This window comes from Rhipicephalus microplus, chromosome 4 (assembly GCF_043290135.1).
Source record: "Rhipicephalus microplus isolate Deutch F79 chromosome 4, USDA_Rmic, whole genome shotgun sequence".
In the NCBI taxonomy this organism is placed as follows: domain Eukaryota; kingdom Metazoa; phylum Arthropoda; class Arachnida; order Ixodida; family Ixodidae; genus Rhipicephalus; species Rhipicephalus microplus.
The window spans coordinates 96,826,183-96,843,021 of NC_134703.1; the positions used below are offsets into that span (position 1 = coordinate 96,826,183).

Here is a 16,839-nt window from a genome sequence, read left to right on the forward strand (position 1 = left end):
GAGAGCGGCTGGCAAAGGCTATCACTCTTTCGACGTCCTCTTGATTCTGAACGAGCACTGCACCGAGCCCAATGTTACTAGCGTCGGTATGGACCTCCGTGTCAGCATCATCGTCGAAATCAGCGAGAACGAGTGCTGATTGCATGCGCTGCCACAGCTCGTCAAAAGTTTCTTGTTGCTCGTTTTCCCAGACAAACGGCGTGTCCTGCCTTCTGAGACAAGTCAGAGGTTCTGCTATCTGTGAAAAGCCATGAATGAACCGGCGATAGTAGGCGCACTAACAAAGGAAACGCCGGACGGCTTTCTTATCGACAGGAGCTGGTAATTCGACAACAGCGGCAAGCTTGTCCGGATCGGGCAGGATTCCTTCGGCGCTAACTACATGTCCAAGAAATGTTAGTTCTTTATGGCAGAAGTGGCACTTCTGTGGCTTTAGTGTGAGGTCCGCCAATCGGATAGGCACGCTGCGCAGGCGGTGAAGGTGCTGCTCGAACGTGGTAGAGAAGACCACCACAACATCAAGGTAGACAAGACAGGTCTGCCAATTGAGCGCTGTGAGGACAGGGTCCACCATTCACTGGAAAGTTGCCGTCGCTGAACACAAGCCAAAAGGGAGCACTCGAAATCGGTGTAGGCCATCTGGACTCACGAAGGCTGTTTTCTCACGGTCTCGCTGATATACCTCGATTTGCCAATAACCGCTTTTGAGATCGAGAGAAGTGAAATAATGGGCACGACGAAGTCTATCCAGCGAATCATCGATACGTGGCAGCGGATACACATCCTATATGGTGACGTTGTTAAGCTTTCAGTACTCGACGCAGAAGCATAGCAACCCGTCCTTCTTTTTAACAAGTACGACTGGAGATGACCACGGGCTGTTAGATGGTACAATAACGCCATCCTCAAGCATCTTGCTGACTTGCGTACGTATCGCTTCGCGTTCTTTAGCCGACACGAGGTAGGGGTTCTGGTGTATCGGGCGTGCGTCCTCGTACGTGATGATTCTCTGTTGAGTGATGGACGTCTGGCGGATCTTTGTGCAACTTGCGAAGCAAGACCTGAACTCGAACGAGAGCGCACGTAGTGCAGTCTGGTTATCGGTGGGCAGATGAGGATTGATGTCAATATTACTCACCGACGTGTCGGCGGTATCCACTAGTTTTGACATGAGACAGTTCGTGACGTTTGCTACTTCGTGGGCAAACGCTATCGAAGTGCCACGGAAAAGATGTCGATGCTCGTTGCTAAAGTTGCTTACGAGCCATTCAGATCGGCCATCACGAAGGTGTATTACACTTCTTGCTACATAAATGCCTTGCTGCAGGAGGTGTTCTAAATTTGTCTCGGCCACCACATCGCCATCACCCAAACCACATCATGTTACGTCGACTAGAAGACTTGCTCGTGGAGGAAGCGTCACGCTCTGTTCAGAAATACGGAGTACGTCGACACCCATTCCGTCATCCTGCACGTTGATTGCTCGCTGGGCTGAGAACGTGACGTGGCGCTCTTGCAGATAAATGATAGCTTCATTTTCCTGCAGAAAGTCAAATATAAGAATGACGTCACGGGAGCATTCGCGTAGAACAAGGCAGCTTGCTACAAATGTATACCCTTGAATCTGTACTCTAGTTGTGCAGGCACCCAGTGGATTAACGACGTGGCCACCAGCTGTCCAAATCTGCGAGTTATGCCACGGCGTGATCACTTTTTCAGCTGCGTTGTCAGTTTCCTGCTCAGTATGGAATAGTCAGCGCCGGTGTCCACTAACGCATTAACTGCACCAACATCAATTGTCACTGCAATGTCGTGCGAAAGCTGGCCATCCTTTGCAGCAGTATGCGATGTCGGACCGCTTTCTGTACGGTTCTGCGTCAATAGGAGGTCTTCAGCGCTTCGATGTTCAGTGACCCCGCCCCTAGAGGTCGCTTCGGCTGGTTTTCCCGGCGGGGGCTGGGAGACCATGTGGTAGAAGACCGCTGGGGCGCTGATAAAAATCGCCTTGGTGATGGCGAGCGCGACTGGTGCCCGGCAGACGGTGGAGCATGCTGCTGGGAGATGTAGTATTCGATTTCACGTGGTCTCTGGCCGTAACGATGTGGCGGTGAGTACGCAGAGAAGCCGCGAAGCCCAAGACGGCGATATAGGCACTGGCAGTAGAAGTGATCAGCTTCTCCGCAGTGAAAGCACAGAGGCCGGCGATCAGGTGTGTGCCAAACATCAGACTTCCGAGGAGACGTGCGCCGATTGTCGATGTACAGAACTGGTTGCACCGAACGATGGGTGACAGAAGCCCAGGAACAAAGTTCAAGGGTGGTGGCGTGTACGTGCCTTGGTAGTATGGTACGTGCTGCGCTGACTGAAGTGAAACAGCAGGAACAGGATGGACGAATAATGGAGGCGATGCAGCAGGGCGTTTAAAGGCTTCCACGTAGCTTGTCTCACGACAGTATTCAGCAGGAGCTGGCGCAGCTGTATCAGTGGGCAAGGTGTCTCGGAGGGCCTGGTGCAGTTCATCCTTGATTACAGTTGCAATAGAGCTAACCGTAGGATGTGGTGTTACGCCAGCCTTTTGCAACTCTTCACGTACTATATCACGGATGAATTCACGTAGACAGTCGTTGCTAGTTCTAGTGGCGGTGAAAATGTCGGCAGTAGACATGCCCCTGACTTGCCTGTCGTAGTGGTTGGATCGCTGCTGCAGCATTTTTTCCATTGTCACGGCCTTGGACGAGAACTCCGCGCCCTTTTACGGAGGGCTGCGTACGAGGCTGGCAAAAAGCTGGTTCTTGACACCGCGCATCAAGTGACGCAACTTCTTGTCCACCGTCATTCTTGAATCGGCCCGTTGGAATAGGCGCGTCATGTCTTCGACGTACGTGGTCATGATTTCGTTTGGCAACTGGACGCGGATTATCTCGTAGACTTCTGCAGATCTATGCCAGTGCTGATCGCCACGAAGGAGTTGAACAAGCTATTCTAGCCACGTCGTAAGCAGTTCCTCTCAGTTTTGATACCACGTACGTGCCCTGTCTTCGAGATAGAAATAGACAGGACCCAGTTTCGCCGCGTCGTCCCACTGACTCTCAAGGTGGCTACGCACTCGAAGTCCGCCAACCAGCCCTGAACGTCCTCGTGCTCCGTGCCATGGAACGTCGCCGGTGCCCTGGGCTTTCCAACGTATAGCGGTTCGACGTCGTGCTTCCCGTGCCGGTTGACGACATTTGCACCGAAGCGCTGGTCATGTTTTTTGACGTGGTGGGAGCAGTATCGTCGACTTCCGGAGGCAATCCCCTGATTCGGTGGCTGGTCCGATGTACGGGAGTATTGACTAGCACTGGACTCGTATTAAGGCTTCCTGGGGGGGGGGGGGGGGGGGGGCATGCAGCATCCGTGAGACTACCCAGAACTTCCACCAGTTTGTCACAATGAGTCACAAGCACTGGGAGATTTATTAAACCACCGGGTAGCTAGCTCTAGGACGATGCGTCAGTCGTGGCTGGCTCTCGAGCAGAAAAGAAGCGTGCGATCTTCCTTTTCCTCCAGATTGAGAGCCGCTCTTGCTGTCGACCCACTACGTGCTGGAGGCAATACCATGAACTCGAGGTGGTTAGAGGTGGGAAGTAGACACGAAGCGCAAGCCGTAAGAAAGTGTGACCTCTCGTTTAGTCCTTGAAATGACCGCCGGATGGCAGTGCTTCTATATGCGGAATATTTGATGAATAGATGCGAGACGGTGGTATTTGAAATGTTGAATAGATGAACGAATGGACACACAGACAGATGCATGAACGGACGCATGGATGGCTTCATAGACGAATGGACGCAAGGACGGACGCAGGGGCAGATGCATGGACGAACGCAGAGACGGACACACAGATGAACGTACGGACGCAAGAGCAGACGCACGCACGAATGGGTGGATGGACGCACGGATGGTCACACAGACGGATGCATCGACGGACGGAAGCAAGAACAAATGGAAAGACGGATGCTTCGCCCCACTCTCCATCATTCACTCCGTGGATTTGCTGCCATTTTTTGCCTGTGTGAAAAGGAACATTTTATGCAACATTTGTTATTATTCATACCTTCCTCGGTCATTTATTCTGAAAATGTACATTCTAAATTTTCTTCGATCTGCATATTCTTGCATTTATAGTGTTTTTATTTCACTTTTTACCAGCTCACAACCGAAAATCACACGATTTTAACGTGATAGCAATCAAAAGATTGTTCCGCAGATATTCCGGTGTCGGCATCGGCGGCAGCATCGTTGGCTTTGAAGAAAACATAGTCATCTTGTGCATGAATGAAAATTCAAGAAAGATGCAAATAGAAAACATATAAAATATTTGGGGTCAGAGTGATGTTCGAACGTTTGCGTGGCAATCTGTGTTCTACCACAGAGCCACGCATCTGCTTGAAAATACAGTGAAAACAACATCACCTGCTTGTGAATGCAGTGAAAGTAACACACGCTTTACAAACGAGCGCGTCCAGTACGCATTCTTTACTATCCAACGAGTAATATCGCAGTAAAAATGCGTGGCACATGCGTTCGTTGCGCTCGGGCGTGAGAACTTGTGATTATCATGATTTCATGGTTTAAAGCCAGCCATCTACTACAAAAGTCACATATGCTACTGCTCCTATTCTTGTAAGGCCACGTAGTGGGTGCATAGCAAGTTCGGAGAGATTTCACGCGCACATTTACAAGTATTTTGAAGCATGCTACCCATTACACGGAATGCAGCTATGTGAGAAAGCTAAACTGACACGAGCCATTAAACTCAGTACGCATTCGGTAAAGGATATAGCTATCACGTTCAACTCTTGAAAGTGGAGCTTATTGGTCTCTCAATTTTTCACATGTTTAATAATTCCAATGTATTTTTGTACTACAACATATATATTTCGGAAAGAGCGTCTCATTGTGCAAAATTTGGCGTGCCGCAACGCGTGCTATGTTATTTCACAAACTGGCCAAAACTATCTTCCCGAAACTATTTTGATGCAGTAACAAAATAATGTAATACCTGTTCATTTCATTAACTTATGTACATCTGAAAATACCGATTTCATTAATTCTCTTCATTTCCAACATTTTTATATGTTCGAATGTATACTCAACTTGATCATACGTTTGAGTATTTCTTTTGAGAAGTGACAGCGATGATCAAGCTCAAAACACCGGTGTCCAGTACGTAACTTTCAGATCTGTTCAAATTTAACCAGTCCAGTTGCTTCGTTCCCGGCTGAGGCACTGAACTGGTCATGCTTGTTAAGTCTAGGAGGCAGTGCATGATGCGTGTCATAGGCGACAAGGGTAGCCCGTACAAGAACAAAATGACAAAACATGTCTAAACGAGAAGTGGTCATGTTGGGACAATGCTGTCGTCTCTGTTATACTGTATAGATACTGTCACGTGTTCACAACGATGATGAAGTTGGCAGTCGGTGTGTTGAGGACAAATTCACTTTTCGGCTAATTTGTGCCCAGGGTGAACTCTGGCGAATTTACGTTCGTTCTATTAGTTACACCTACAGAGGCGACGCCTCTCAATGCAGAGTGAACCTGACAGCTATGCTCTAAAATGAAATATAACAATTAATGTGGTGTAACATCCCCGAACCACCGCATGATTATGATAGCTGCCGTAGTGGAGGGCTCCGGAAATTTTGAGTACCTGGTAATATTTAACCCACGCCTCAATCTAAGCACACTGGTCTCAAGCATTTTCGCCTACATCAAAACTGCAGCTGCTGCAGCCGGGATTCGATCCCATGAGCTGCGAGTCAGCAGCCGAGTGGCTTAGTTTTTTAACCACCACGGCGGGGCCTCCAAGATGAAGGATTTGTTACAATATCTTGCCCTCCCCCCCCCCGTAACTGGTGAAGCAAGCCATTCCCTATTTAGGGTGACAGTCATGAAAAAAAAGGCGAGAAAAATGTGCCTAATCACCAGTTACGTACCTGGACGTTCGTAGTTACATATGCTTACCTTTTCCTCGTTTCAGTTTATTACGAACAGGAGTGAAGTTTATCTTTTGCGTGCATCTCTACCAGCGGACACGGCCCGCCTTATACCACCTACAACAACTCCCTGTGTGCGATCACGCTATTGGACTAATGACACAGAAAACGTTCAGCGGTCTCTCGATGTTTATAATAAAACGAATCACAGGTAAGAGTTTGAATATTTTCTAAAAAAACGTGGCATGAAGTGAAAGTAACCGAAAGTAAAATAGCGTCTCTTTTATTTGGTGTTGAAAGTTAGTGTTACATAACTCATTAATACAAGCTGCAGAGGAATTGGAATAGACGTTTTTTTGGTAGACTATATATATACCGCATCGGGAAGAAATAATTTCCAGCATTTGAAGACGAAAAAAATTTGTCTTATTAAAGTCACCTTGAAGACATTCTGTCACGCCTGTGATCTCGCAAAGCTCAATATTATCAAAACTTGAATGTAGAAAAGTTCGAAAAATTAAGAAATATTAGCCTGCTAAGGCCCACAGCATGCCCTTTCAGGAAAAAAGAAGGCATCGATCGCTCGAATGGTGCCAAACATGAGAAAAAAAATGGCAGCATATCCGCGGAGTGAATGATGGAGAGTGGGGCGAAGAATTCGTCCGTCCATTCGTTCTTGCATCCATCCGTCCATGCGTCCGTCAGTGTGACCGTCCATGCTTCCATCTGCCCGTCTGTGCGTGCGTCTGTTCGTGCGTCCGTTCCTGCGTTCGTCCATGCAGCCGCCCCTGCGTCCGTTCATGCGTCCATCCATGCAGCTGTCTGTGTGTCCGTTCGTTCATCTATTCAACACTCCAAGTACCACCATCTCGCATCTTTTCATCATATATTCCCCATATAGAAGCACCACCATCCAGCGGACATTCCAAGGACTAAACGAGAGGTGGAACACGCACACTTTCTTATGGCTTGCGCTTCGGGTCCACTTCCCACCTTTAACCACCTCGAGTTCATGGTATATACTAGTTCACTGTATTCATGGCACTGCGGCCAAACGCTCGCTAAACCATTCGAAAACCAAGGAGCTTACGCCCAGCGAGTATGACGTAGCAAACTTTTTCAGTCAGATAGTGCCCAATGTACATGCCAATGGCTGCTAATGGGAAATGAGAGGCGAAGAAATCGGCTTTTACTTTCTTACGGCTTGCGCTTCGCATCTACTTCCCATTTTTAACCATCTTGAATTCATTCATGGTATATACAAGTTCATTGTATTTATGGCACTGCGGCTCAACGCTCGCTAAACCTTTCTAAAGCTAAGGAGGTTACACCGAGCGAGTATAACGTAGCAACCCTTTCTTGTCAGATAGTGCTCAATGTACATGTCAATAGCTGCTAATGGTGATCGCAGCCTGCGCGTTAAAGCCGAATGCTCCTGTCTCTCACTCCCCTTTAGCAGCCATTGACATGTACATTGAGCACTATTTTTTATTGTTCAACAACACACAGAAGAAGTCTCTCACCGGCACCACCTTGGAGGTCAAAATGTTATACTTGTTACATACTACGAGGAACGAACGGGTGCCGCTATAAGGAGCTTCGCCCCTAAAAGTGGTGAATCACTCGGCTGTTTTCAGTGGTATGTAGAAGCAACGAGGGGGTAGAGTGTGGCTTGAAATGGCACCGTGTTTCTCGCCTGTGGAAACCATTGTTAGTCAAAGGATGACATGTGTGATAATTTTCAGATTTATATTTCGGGTTGAACGTCGCAAAACATGAGAGACGTCGCAGTGGAGGGCTCCAGAAATTTCAGAATACCATGACGATACGGGGTGAATCTTTTAGTGTAAGCTAACAATCATTGCTTAAAGAGTAAGCTTTGTAATTTTTTTGGTGTTTTTATTGTCAATCTTTTACGAATTGTTGCAACAATTCAACTTTTTTTCTTCTTAGCAGTTCCAAGTCGTATAATATTACTCTTACCGTACAAAAAGACGACTGGACAACAATTCTGTATATTAACCCTCAAGGTAAGTCAAATCTCCACCATGAACAAGGCTGGTTCGGAGCTTTTTAGCATGTGGTGGAAAGAAAACATTCACATTGTTTTAATTTCACTCCCTTATATAAACATTCTCTTTTAAATAAATGTCTAGACAGGTAAAACCAACTATCCAGGGCAGACAAAGATAGAGGATGAGCCGGTTGGTCAATTATCAATCAATCAATCAATCAATGAAGCTTTATTTTCATAAATAGATATATGCAATTACAGGAATTATTTGGACCGATAGCCTAAAGTGGCTAGTGGACGGTCCAATACAATGTGCAACATAAAAAAGTGTACAGGTCAGCTCTGAGGTAACAACATAAAAAAACAATCATGTGATACAGATAACACAGTAATACATTTTTTCTTGCAGATATGCATACTTATTAGCTTGCAGCTAGTTTCTATACATAGGCACTTATTAAAAAAATACAATGAAAATCGAATCACACACACATGCTTACATGTCTTGACTCCACAGAAAAAATGATTTACATGCCATGCTGAAATTACGTGCCGTTTTAATCTCTAGGGGGACCGTGTTCCATATTTTTGTTCCACTAAACTGTATCAGTCTTTCTCCGTAAACATTAAAACATTTGGGCAGATTGAAATTACCATTCGAAGCATGTCGCGTATTGCGTTTAGGAATTGAAAAAAGATCAGCAGGCAAAGGTGAATTTCTATTAATTATGTTATTTACTGAAACAGCAATTTTGTAGTCACGCAACATCGGAACCGAGAGAATGCGTTGTGATTGGAAAATATTACTTACTGATTCACCTTGGCTTATGATTTTTATTATTATTAGTTAGTACTGGCTAAAACAGTCTTAAGCTTAACAATTTTGGCTAACTCTCAGTTAGGCCTTGATACTGTTTGCTACAGTCAAGCAGTTTTGCCTATCCGCTCGTATAGCAAGTAAGAGAGGGAGTTTCGCTGCAAGCACAAAGTAATGAATGCATTAGCACCAAATGGCCATATCATGCGCACAAAGGATAGCAGTTCACACCTTTAGCAAGAGCAGCTTCTGGAACGAGTGAAGTAACTTTCGTGCACTACGCTTTCAATGCAAACACTGTCGTGAAAGACCAATTGGCACAAAGCTTTGAGATATCTGTCGAACCCTCTCTACACATTGCGGGCGGGAAGGTATGAAGTCGCCTCTATTGTTCGCTCCAATTTGTGCGTGAGGTACGATAACGCCGACACGCCTCTTGTGTAGCATTGGCTGTCCGCGCTCTACACAAATACGAGGCGGAAGCCTTGCTGAGTTTTTCTTTGAATACCTTCGAAAAAAATAATTAGTTGGAGTAAAAATGTACAGTCTGAAGCAATAAAAAGAACAGACTTATTCACAGCAGGTATCTGTTTAGAGACTAGTGCATTGAGCCCACATTGCACGTGGCTGCTGCAATGGGGTATTCAGAAGGAGGTGTCTTGCATGAAATGCATTAGATCTCTGAAGGTGAACTATGAGACCTACACTACCAAAGTTGTCTGTTTGTATAAGGAAGTATACCAGAAAGAAGCCACCACTAGTAGATAGCGCGGCCGCATCCTACCGGGCATTTATAACTGCATACACATGTTGCCGCTCAAGGGTGATCGCTATCAAAGCTTTTCTAAAGTAATGTATTAAATGTTTATGCATCGACTTAATTTCACGCCATTGGCATGATTTTTATACCTTCTTCTTCATTTCATTGTCAACCTTTCTGATGAGACCTCGCTCTCCGCAGTTATGGGTCTCCTAAGTAAAAAATGCCCTATGACAATCTTTTTTTTTTTTACTCTAGTGCAATATTTGTTTGGGGCTCGGGAAAAGATGAATGTATGGTGTGCCTTTTTTTGTACCATGACCACTCCTGTTTCTTCTAAAATAGTCATTCAGCTCCCCATATTCTATAACATTGAAACATACATAGTTCCAAACTTCCCAAGTAGTAACAGTGAATTAGAAAGCGACAATCTGTCGCACCCCAAAATAAGGTAACTTTTGTTAGGCAACATTCGGTTTCAGCGTTTATGCCTTGTTGCGTTTTATCGCCCATTGTTATTCATAGCCAGCCCATGCGTCCTATTGAACGAATCAGTGTGAATTGGACACCTGAATGAGTCATTTGCTCTCGCGAGGCTTGCGTGTCGGCTGTGGGGAAATTTGTTTTTGTGCCTGCAGCGTTTCGTGTATTGTGGTATGAAGTAGCTACCCCATCTTTTGGATCTGAGTCAGACGAAAACACGTATTAATTGATAACACATATGACTACACAGTGCACTTCCTGATCCCGATTTCCAGAATGGTCTGCGGTCTCTACACGTTCAACAGACTGTTATTTGGTTGTTTCTGTAGGACTTGCACCAGGCAGACGCCTATGGTACCTCGTGAATAGATTGATATTAACCTTTTGAAACCGCAAAGGACAGTTTGTGCAGAATAATCCATGGCAGCTGGAACGATGTAAGCTTCTACCACACCGACGGTGGAGAGTGTTTTTATTGTAGCGACGTAAAAATACGTCCCTAATTGTCCATAATTTACACTAGGCAACTGTGGCAGTGTTGCTTTGCCACATTGGCGATTGCTAAAGAAAATTTTCATAAATAAAAATAAAAGTAGGCCAGTTGTTTGGGCCCGAATCCAACTTCGGTATTCCGCGTGGCAGTCAGGTGATATATCATGAACCCACACTATTGCTTGTGACCTCGGCCTAAAATTCTTAACTTCGTCGTTATTTTTTTTGAGGAGTCCCATACACACATGCATAATGTTGCAGAGTATAAGTATACAATCGCACCAGGCGTTGCACCATGCAAATTTTCCAATGTGAGGGTGGTTTGAAGGCGAAATCCTTAAGAAAATCTTCATGCATATTAGCGGCCTTCATCAGCTTCAGTGCCAACGAAGAATGTTGTAGCAAAAGTGCACGCACTGCCTTACCAACGAATACTTCTCATATTATCGGAGTTTCAAACAGACAATGTTACGCACACAGCTGTTCGTTTCCTTCCAGCATGGTTGGAATGTCCGCAAAAAAGTGAAGATTTTCGAGCAAGTGTGAAGGTGGTGTGAACGGTGCCCAGCTTTGCTACCACGTTCCACTCATGAAGGGGAAGCTGAAGCACCTTCAAAGTTTTTGTTTGCGATTTTAATTCCTCACCTTTGATATTATCGCGTTATTATAGCATATCATGTTTGTTGTTCCTTCTTTGTTTATTCTTTGGTTCTAATCACTGTTCTATTTTGTTCATAGCGTTTATACTAACCAGTAGTTCTTATTGCACTTTTCTTTCAATTATGGGAAGAAAGAGCACAGGAAAATATATTCTTTAAGATCTCACGGCTCGATTTTTTTTCAGGGCAAAATATTACTATACTGAACGTCTCTGATGTTTATATAGGCATCTCTTCGCGAGCAAACGAAACGGGGTACCTTGTTTTATTTAGTGACGCTCATTGCCTTATTCTGGCCGAAAAGGTTAGAACAGGTAAGATTGAAGCATATTACAATAAGAAAAGTTCATTTGATACTCTCGTTGAAATTTTTAGTAAAGCAACTTTATTTTTCTTTTTTTTCTTTCTTTTAAAAACATTATGCAATTTTCTCTCATCAATATTGTTTGATACATCATGTGCAACGCTATATAAGCTAGAGAGCATTGGTACCAAAAATATTTGAATAATATTAGCTTTTATACCGTGAGTTTTTTAGCTATCTCAGCGAAAAAAAATTGCTTTGCACTTTAAAAACCGGCGCACACTTTTATTTACTTTGTTATTGTTATCTTTTCTATTTTAATTAGTTGCCCATTGTTTTTATGTGGCGAGATTCGACACGAGAACGCTGAGGCTTTGTAGATACACAAGGAGGCAGATAGTTCTGTAAGTACACCCCCCATTTTCTCATCAAGGGGTGCTATGCATGATGGCCGAAACTTCTTGGGCAGACGACTTCTCTCCAAGCTCTTTCTACGGCGGCATGCATGAGGACAGTGCGGTGCTCGTGATAGCAGCGCTAATAAAATGGCTACAACGCGCGTGACGTCACATACGCACGTGAAGCATTGGCGGTGGTTATCAAAGAAACATCGCGTGCGTACGCGTCAGTGCCAATGTCAATCTAGATTGGTCCCGAATGTCGGAACGAAAGCGGTCTGAAACCTATTAAGAAAGACATTAACAACCGCGTGACGATTGTAGCGCGAATTGGTGAGGAAGGGACAAACAACCAAAACAAAAAACTCGATATAATTTGGTCTTGCAATCGTCGTAAATTTGTAAATGTCAAATTTAACTATAAGCTTACATTGTATGTCAAACCTGGCTAAACGTAGCATCGCCTCAATTTTTCGTCGAGTGCCATAAAAGAGGACGGGGGACATATCCAGGCAATTCTCTATCATAGCTTGTGTTTAGTTCTGCGTGTTCATTGGATCGGCGCATTCCCAGGTCCATGAGGCATCGGTCATTTTTCCGTGGTAGTTTCGTGCGTACCTCAAGTAGTTTACTGATTAGAGACGAAGCTCTTTAAGCGGTGTGTCATGCGTCCCCAATGTATGTATGTAGTAGTAGTAGTAGTAGTAGTAGTAGTAGTAGTAGTAGTAGTAGTAGTAGTAGTAGTAGTAGTAGAAGTAGTAGTAGTAGTAGTAGTAGTAGTAGTAGTAGTAGTAGTAGTAGCAGTAGCAGTAGTAGTAGTAGTAGGTAGCCACCTCTGGTTTAGTCCTCGGAATGTCTGCTGGATGGTGGTACTTGTATATGATGAATATATTGTTACGAGAAGGAGACCGACTCGGAGGGATAGTCACCGATGTATTTACAGCCGCTTAAGCGAGCAGCGCCAGCCACAAAGATTAGCTCGCGCCAGTCTATCTGCTTTGTCTTCTTCAAATCCATGCACTGGCACGTAGCATGACCCCCGGCGGCGGAGGCACCGTCCCGGTGCTTTAAAGGTCGTTATCTGACGCATTCTTGTAGGGCTTGATCCGCGGGACGTGTACAATGTCACTGGACCGCATAGTAGATGATGATGGATAGATGGGGCTTATCTCGTATGTGACAGGTGTGACTTGACGCAATATACGGTAGGGTCCCGTGTAATGAGACAGACTTTTTTCTGATATGCCAAGCAGACGATGAGGGGACCAGAGTAAAACGAGGGTACCGGGAGCGAAATGTACATCTCTATGTTCCGCATCGTACCGACGCCATTGGTTGGTTTGCGACGCCATCAGCTGAGCGCGAGTGAGCTGACGGGCATGATCGGCTCGCGCAATCGCGTCGCGGGCATACTCGCAGGTGGACGAGGTGTGAGCTGAGATGAATGTGTCCAGTGGTAAAGTCGGCTCTCTTCCATGCAATAAGTAGAATGGCGGAAAGCCCGCTGTGTAGTGACGGGATGAATTATACGCGAAAGCTGCGTAGGGTAAGATAACGTCCCAGTCTCGTTGGCTGGGCGACACGTACATGGCGAGCATATTTGTTAGGGTACGGTTAAATCGTTCCGTGAGTCCATTCGTTTGAGGGTGGTAAGCGGTTGTCAGCGTGTGTTGCGTGGAACAAGAACGCAGGATGTCGGCGATGACTTGAGATAGAAATGTACGGCCGCGGTCTTTGAGAAGCTGTCTCGGAGCACCGGGAATCAATATAACGTCCCGTAACGTCCCGTAACAAGAAGTCAGCGACGTCGGTTGCACAGCTGGTCGGTAGAGCTCGCGTAATAGCGTAGCGTGTAGCGTAGTCTGTAATAACGGCTGTCCATTTGTTTCCCAATGTTGATGTGTGGAAAGGACCAAGCAGGTCTAATCCAACACGGTAAAATGGTTCCGCGGGTATGTAAATTGATTGAAGATGGCCAGTGGGTAGCAGTGATGGTGTTTTACGACGTTTGCATAGGTCACACGTGGCGACGTGTCGGCGTACCAAGCGAGCAAGGCCTGGCAAGAAGAAACGGCGCCGGACGCGCTCGTGCGTGCGGGATACGCCAAGGTGTCCACGCGTAAGAGTATTGTGAAGTTCGGTGAGAACACAGCGGCGCAAATGCTTAGGCACAACAATGAGAAGGTCGGACCCGTCTGGTAGGAAATCGCGACGGTATAGCACACCCTTTTGAATGACAAAGTAGCGGACGGAAGCATCACTTGGGTAGCATTCCATACGGCTGATGATGTCAAGCAGCACTGGATCACGCTTGTGTTCTTCCCCACTATTAAGGAAGTCGGACACTGACATGATCGAGTTCTCCGTGGGCTCGTCAGTGTCCTCTGGATCGTCGACAGGGTACCGGGAGAGCCAATCGGCATCATTGTGTAGGCGGTCAGATTTGTAGACCACCGAATAGGAAAACTCTTGCAGGCGCAAAGTCCAGCGACCAAGGCGGCCTGATGGATCTTTCAGAGAGTTGAGCCATCAGAGCGCGTGGTGGTTGGTAACTACCTGAAATGGGCGTCCGTATGATAAGGTCGAAATTTTGCCATCGCCCATACAAGAGCCAAGCACTCACACTCTGCGATCGAACAGGTACACTCAGGGGCGGATAGGAGGCGGCTGGCATATGCAATAACGCAATCATGGCCATGTTGTTTCTGAGCCAGCACTGCACCAATGCCATGTCCACTTGCATCTGTACGGATTGTCGTAGGGGCAGCGGGGTTGAAGTGTGCCAGAATTGAAGGAGTAGTGAGAAGAGCGACGAGAGTCGAGAACGCAGAAGCCTCTTCGGAGCCCCGTGAAAACGGGACTTCTTTCTTGAGGAGCTGAGTGAGCGGCCTCGTTATGTGCGCAAAATTTTTCACGAAGCATCAGAAGTAGGAGCATAGTCCGATAAGGCTACGTATATCCTTCGCAGATCGTGGTACAGGAAAGTTTTTGACGGCGCTGATTTTTGCCCGGTCTGGTTGTACACCGTTGGCGTCTACTGAATGGCCAAGTACTGTCATTTGATGGCCTCCAAAGTGACATTTGGATGAGTTGAGCTGCAGGCCAGCGTGACGGAAGATTCCTAAGATGGCTGAGAGGCGCTCTACATGAGTTTCAAATGTTGGTGAGAAGACAATGACGTCGTCCACGTAGCACAAACAGGTAGACCATTTGAATCCCTTGAGCAGGGAGTCCATCATTAGTTCGATGGTGGCTGGAGCGTTACAAAGGCCGAAGGGCATGACCTTGAACTGATATAGGCCATCGGCGGTGATGAATCATCGGCGGTGATGAATGCCGTCTTTTCACGGTCCATTTTATCTACCTTTATCTGCCAGTAGCCGGAACGAAGGTCTATGGAGGAAAAATAATGGGACCCATAGAGGCAATCAAGCGCATCAACTATTCGTGGCAGAGGATGCACGTCTTTTATGGTAATTTTGTTGAGGTGTCGATAATCAATGCAGAAACGCCATGCATCATCTTTCTTGCGGACTACCAATACAGGAGAAGCCCAAGGACTGCAGGATGGCTCAATGATGTCCTTGGCGAGCATTTTGTAGACCTCACTTTGGATAATGTGATACTCGGCCGCCGACACTCGATATGGACGCCTATGAATAGGATGCTCATTACCAGTGTTTATGCGGTGGGTCATACCGATAGCTTTCCCCAAAGGACGGCTGCTGAGGTAAAAAACGTCAACGTAGGACAGCAGAACCTGGTGGAGCTCATCAGTCTGCAGCGGCGTTAAGTTGGAAGCGATAATCGACGTAATAGCGCTGTCGGAGCAAGTGGTAGATTGATGTGGAGCGTGGGGGTCAGAAGGAGCGGCCATCGTGAAACCATTTACTGCATTGTCTTCTATAGTGCAGAGCAACGCCAAAGAGATCCATTGTGGCAGAATTTGAGGTCTCAAGATAAAGTTGACAACTGGGAGGCACGTAGAATTTCCTGCGACGAACAGAATGGTGTGCGGTATTGTAATGCCGTTGTTTATGAGGACATCGGTGAAAGGGGTCAGAACATATTCACCGTCGGGAACTGGTGGTATTGAGAGGAGCTCTATGTAGGTCAGTGTCTGTGGAAGGAGGCGCGCGTGTCCCGTTGTGCAGAGGCGACTCGGCCGTTGTGCAAGAGGTTCTCTTGCGGGCAAGTGTAGACGGAGCGTACTGGTGGAACAGTCTATGAGGGAAGAATGCGCGGACAGGAAGTCGAGGCCTAAGATTACGTCGTAGGGGCATCTATCAAGGATGGTGAAGAGAACAACTGTGTGTCGATCCGCAACTCTCACATGAGTGGAGCACATTCCAACGATAGACGCTATTCCACCATTCGCAACACGAACGAACTGACTGGTCGCAAGTGTGAGAACCTTCTTGAGCTTGCGGCGAAAATCACTCGTCATTACGGAGAGTTAGCGCAGGTGTCGACAAGAGCAGTGGCATGTACGCCGTCTACTTGTGCGTCTATAAGGTTCCGCTTTGACAGTATCGCCAAGAGAGGATTTTCGGTCAGTCCGGGAAATGCAGCGCCACCACTGGGGGCTGCAGCACTTAGGTTTCTGTCGGAGAACCTCATAGGAAGGCGGGAGAAGATGGTCGATGGGGCTGTGGAGAACGAGACTGGCGACGTTCGAGGGATGGAGGGCGGGAGTAGTGGTATTCAGAAGCAGGTTCCTGGGCAAAATGGTGGCGGCTGGTCTCATGGCGATGGGCAGGACGTGCATAGAAGGGACGGGAGGATGGTTGTGCAAGAGGACCCCAGCGACTTCTGCAATGGCGAAAAATGTGCCCGATTGTGCGACACGAGAAGCAGATCGGCTTGCCATCGTGTGTTCGCCATGCGGATGGATTACGGAACGTTGAGGGAGAGCTGGTCGGGAAGTGACGTG

General features: G+C 46.6%; 1 protein-coding gene across 2 annotated transcripts in view; it reads left to right on the forward strand.

Moving 5' to 3' along the window:
- LOC142813958 (uncharacterized) overlaps positions 1 to 16,839 on the forward strand; it is a 56,873-nt gene that overhangs the window by 31,541 nt on the left and 8,493 nt on the right. Inside the window, exons 2-4 of one of the 2 annotated variants that reach the window (XM_075891909.1) lie at positions 6,024 to 6,190; positions 7,933 to 8,009; positions 11,390 to 11,518. In XM_075891909.1, coding sequence (XP_075748024.1) covers positions 6,024 to 6,190; positions 7,933 to 8,009; positions 11,390 to 11,518 — 373 coding nt within the window. The remainder of the gene's footprint in view (positions 1 to 6,023; positions 6,191 to 7,932; positions 8,010 to 11,389; positions 11,519 to 16,839) is intronic. The other variant, XM_075891910.1, reaches the window with a different exon arrangement.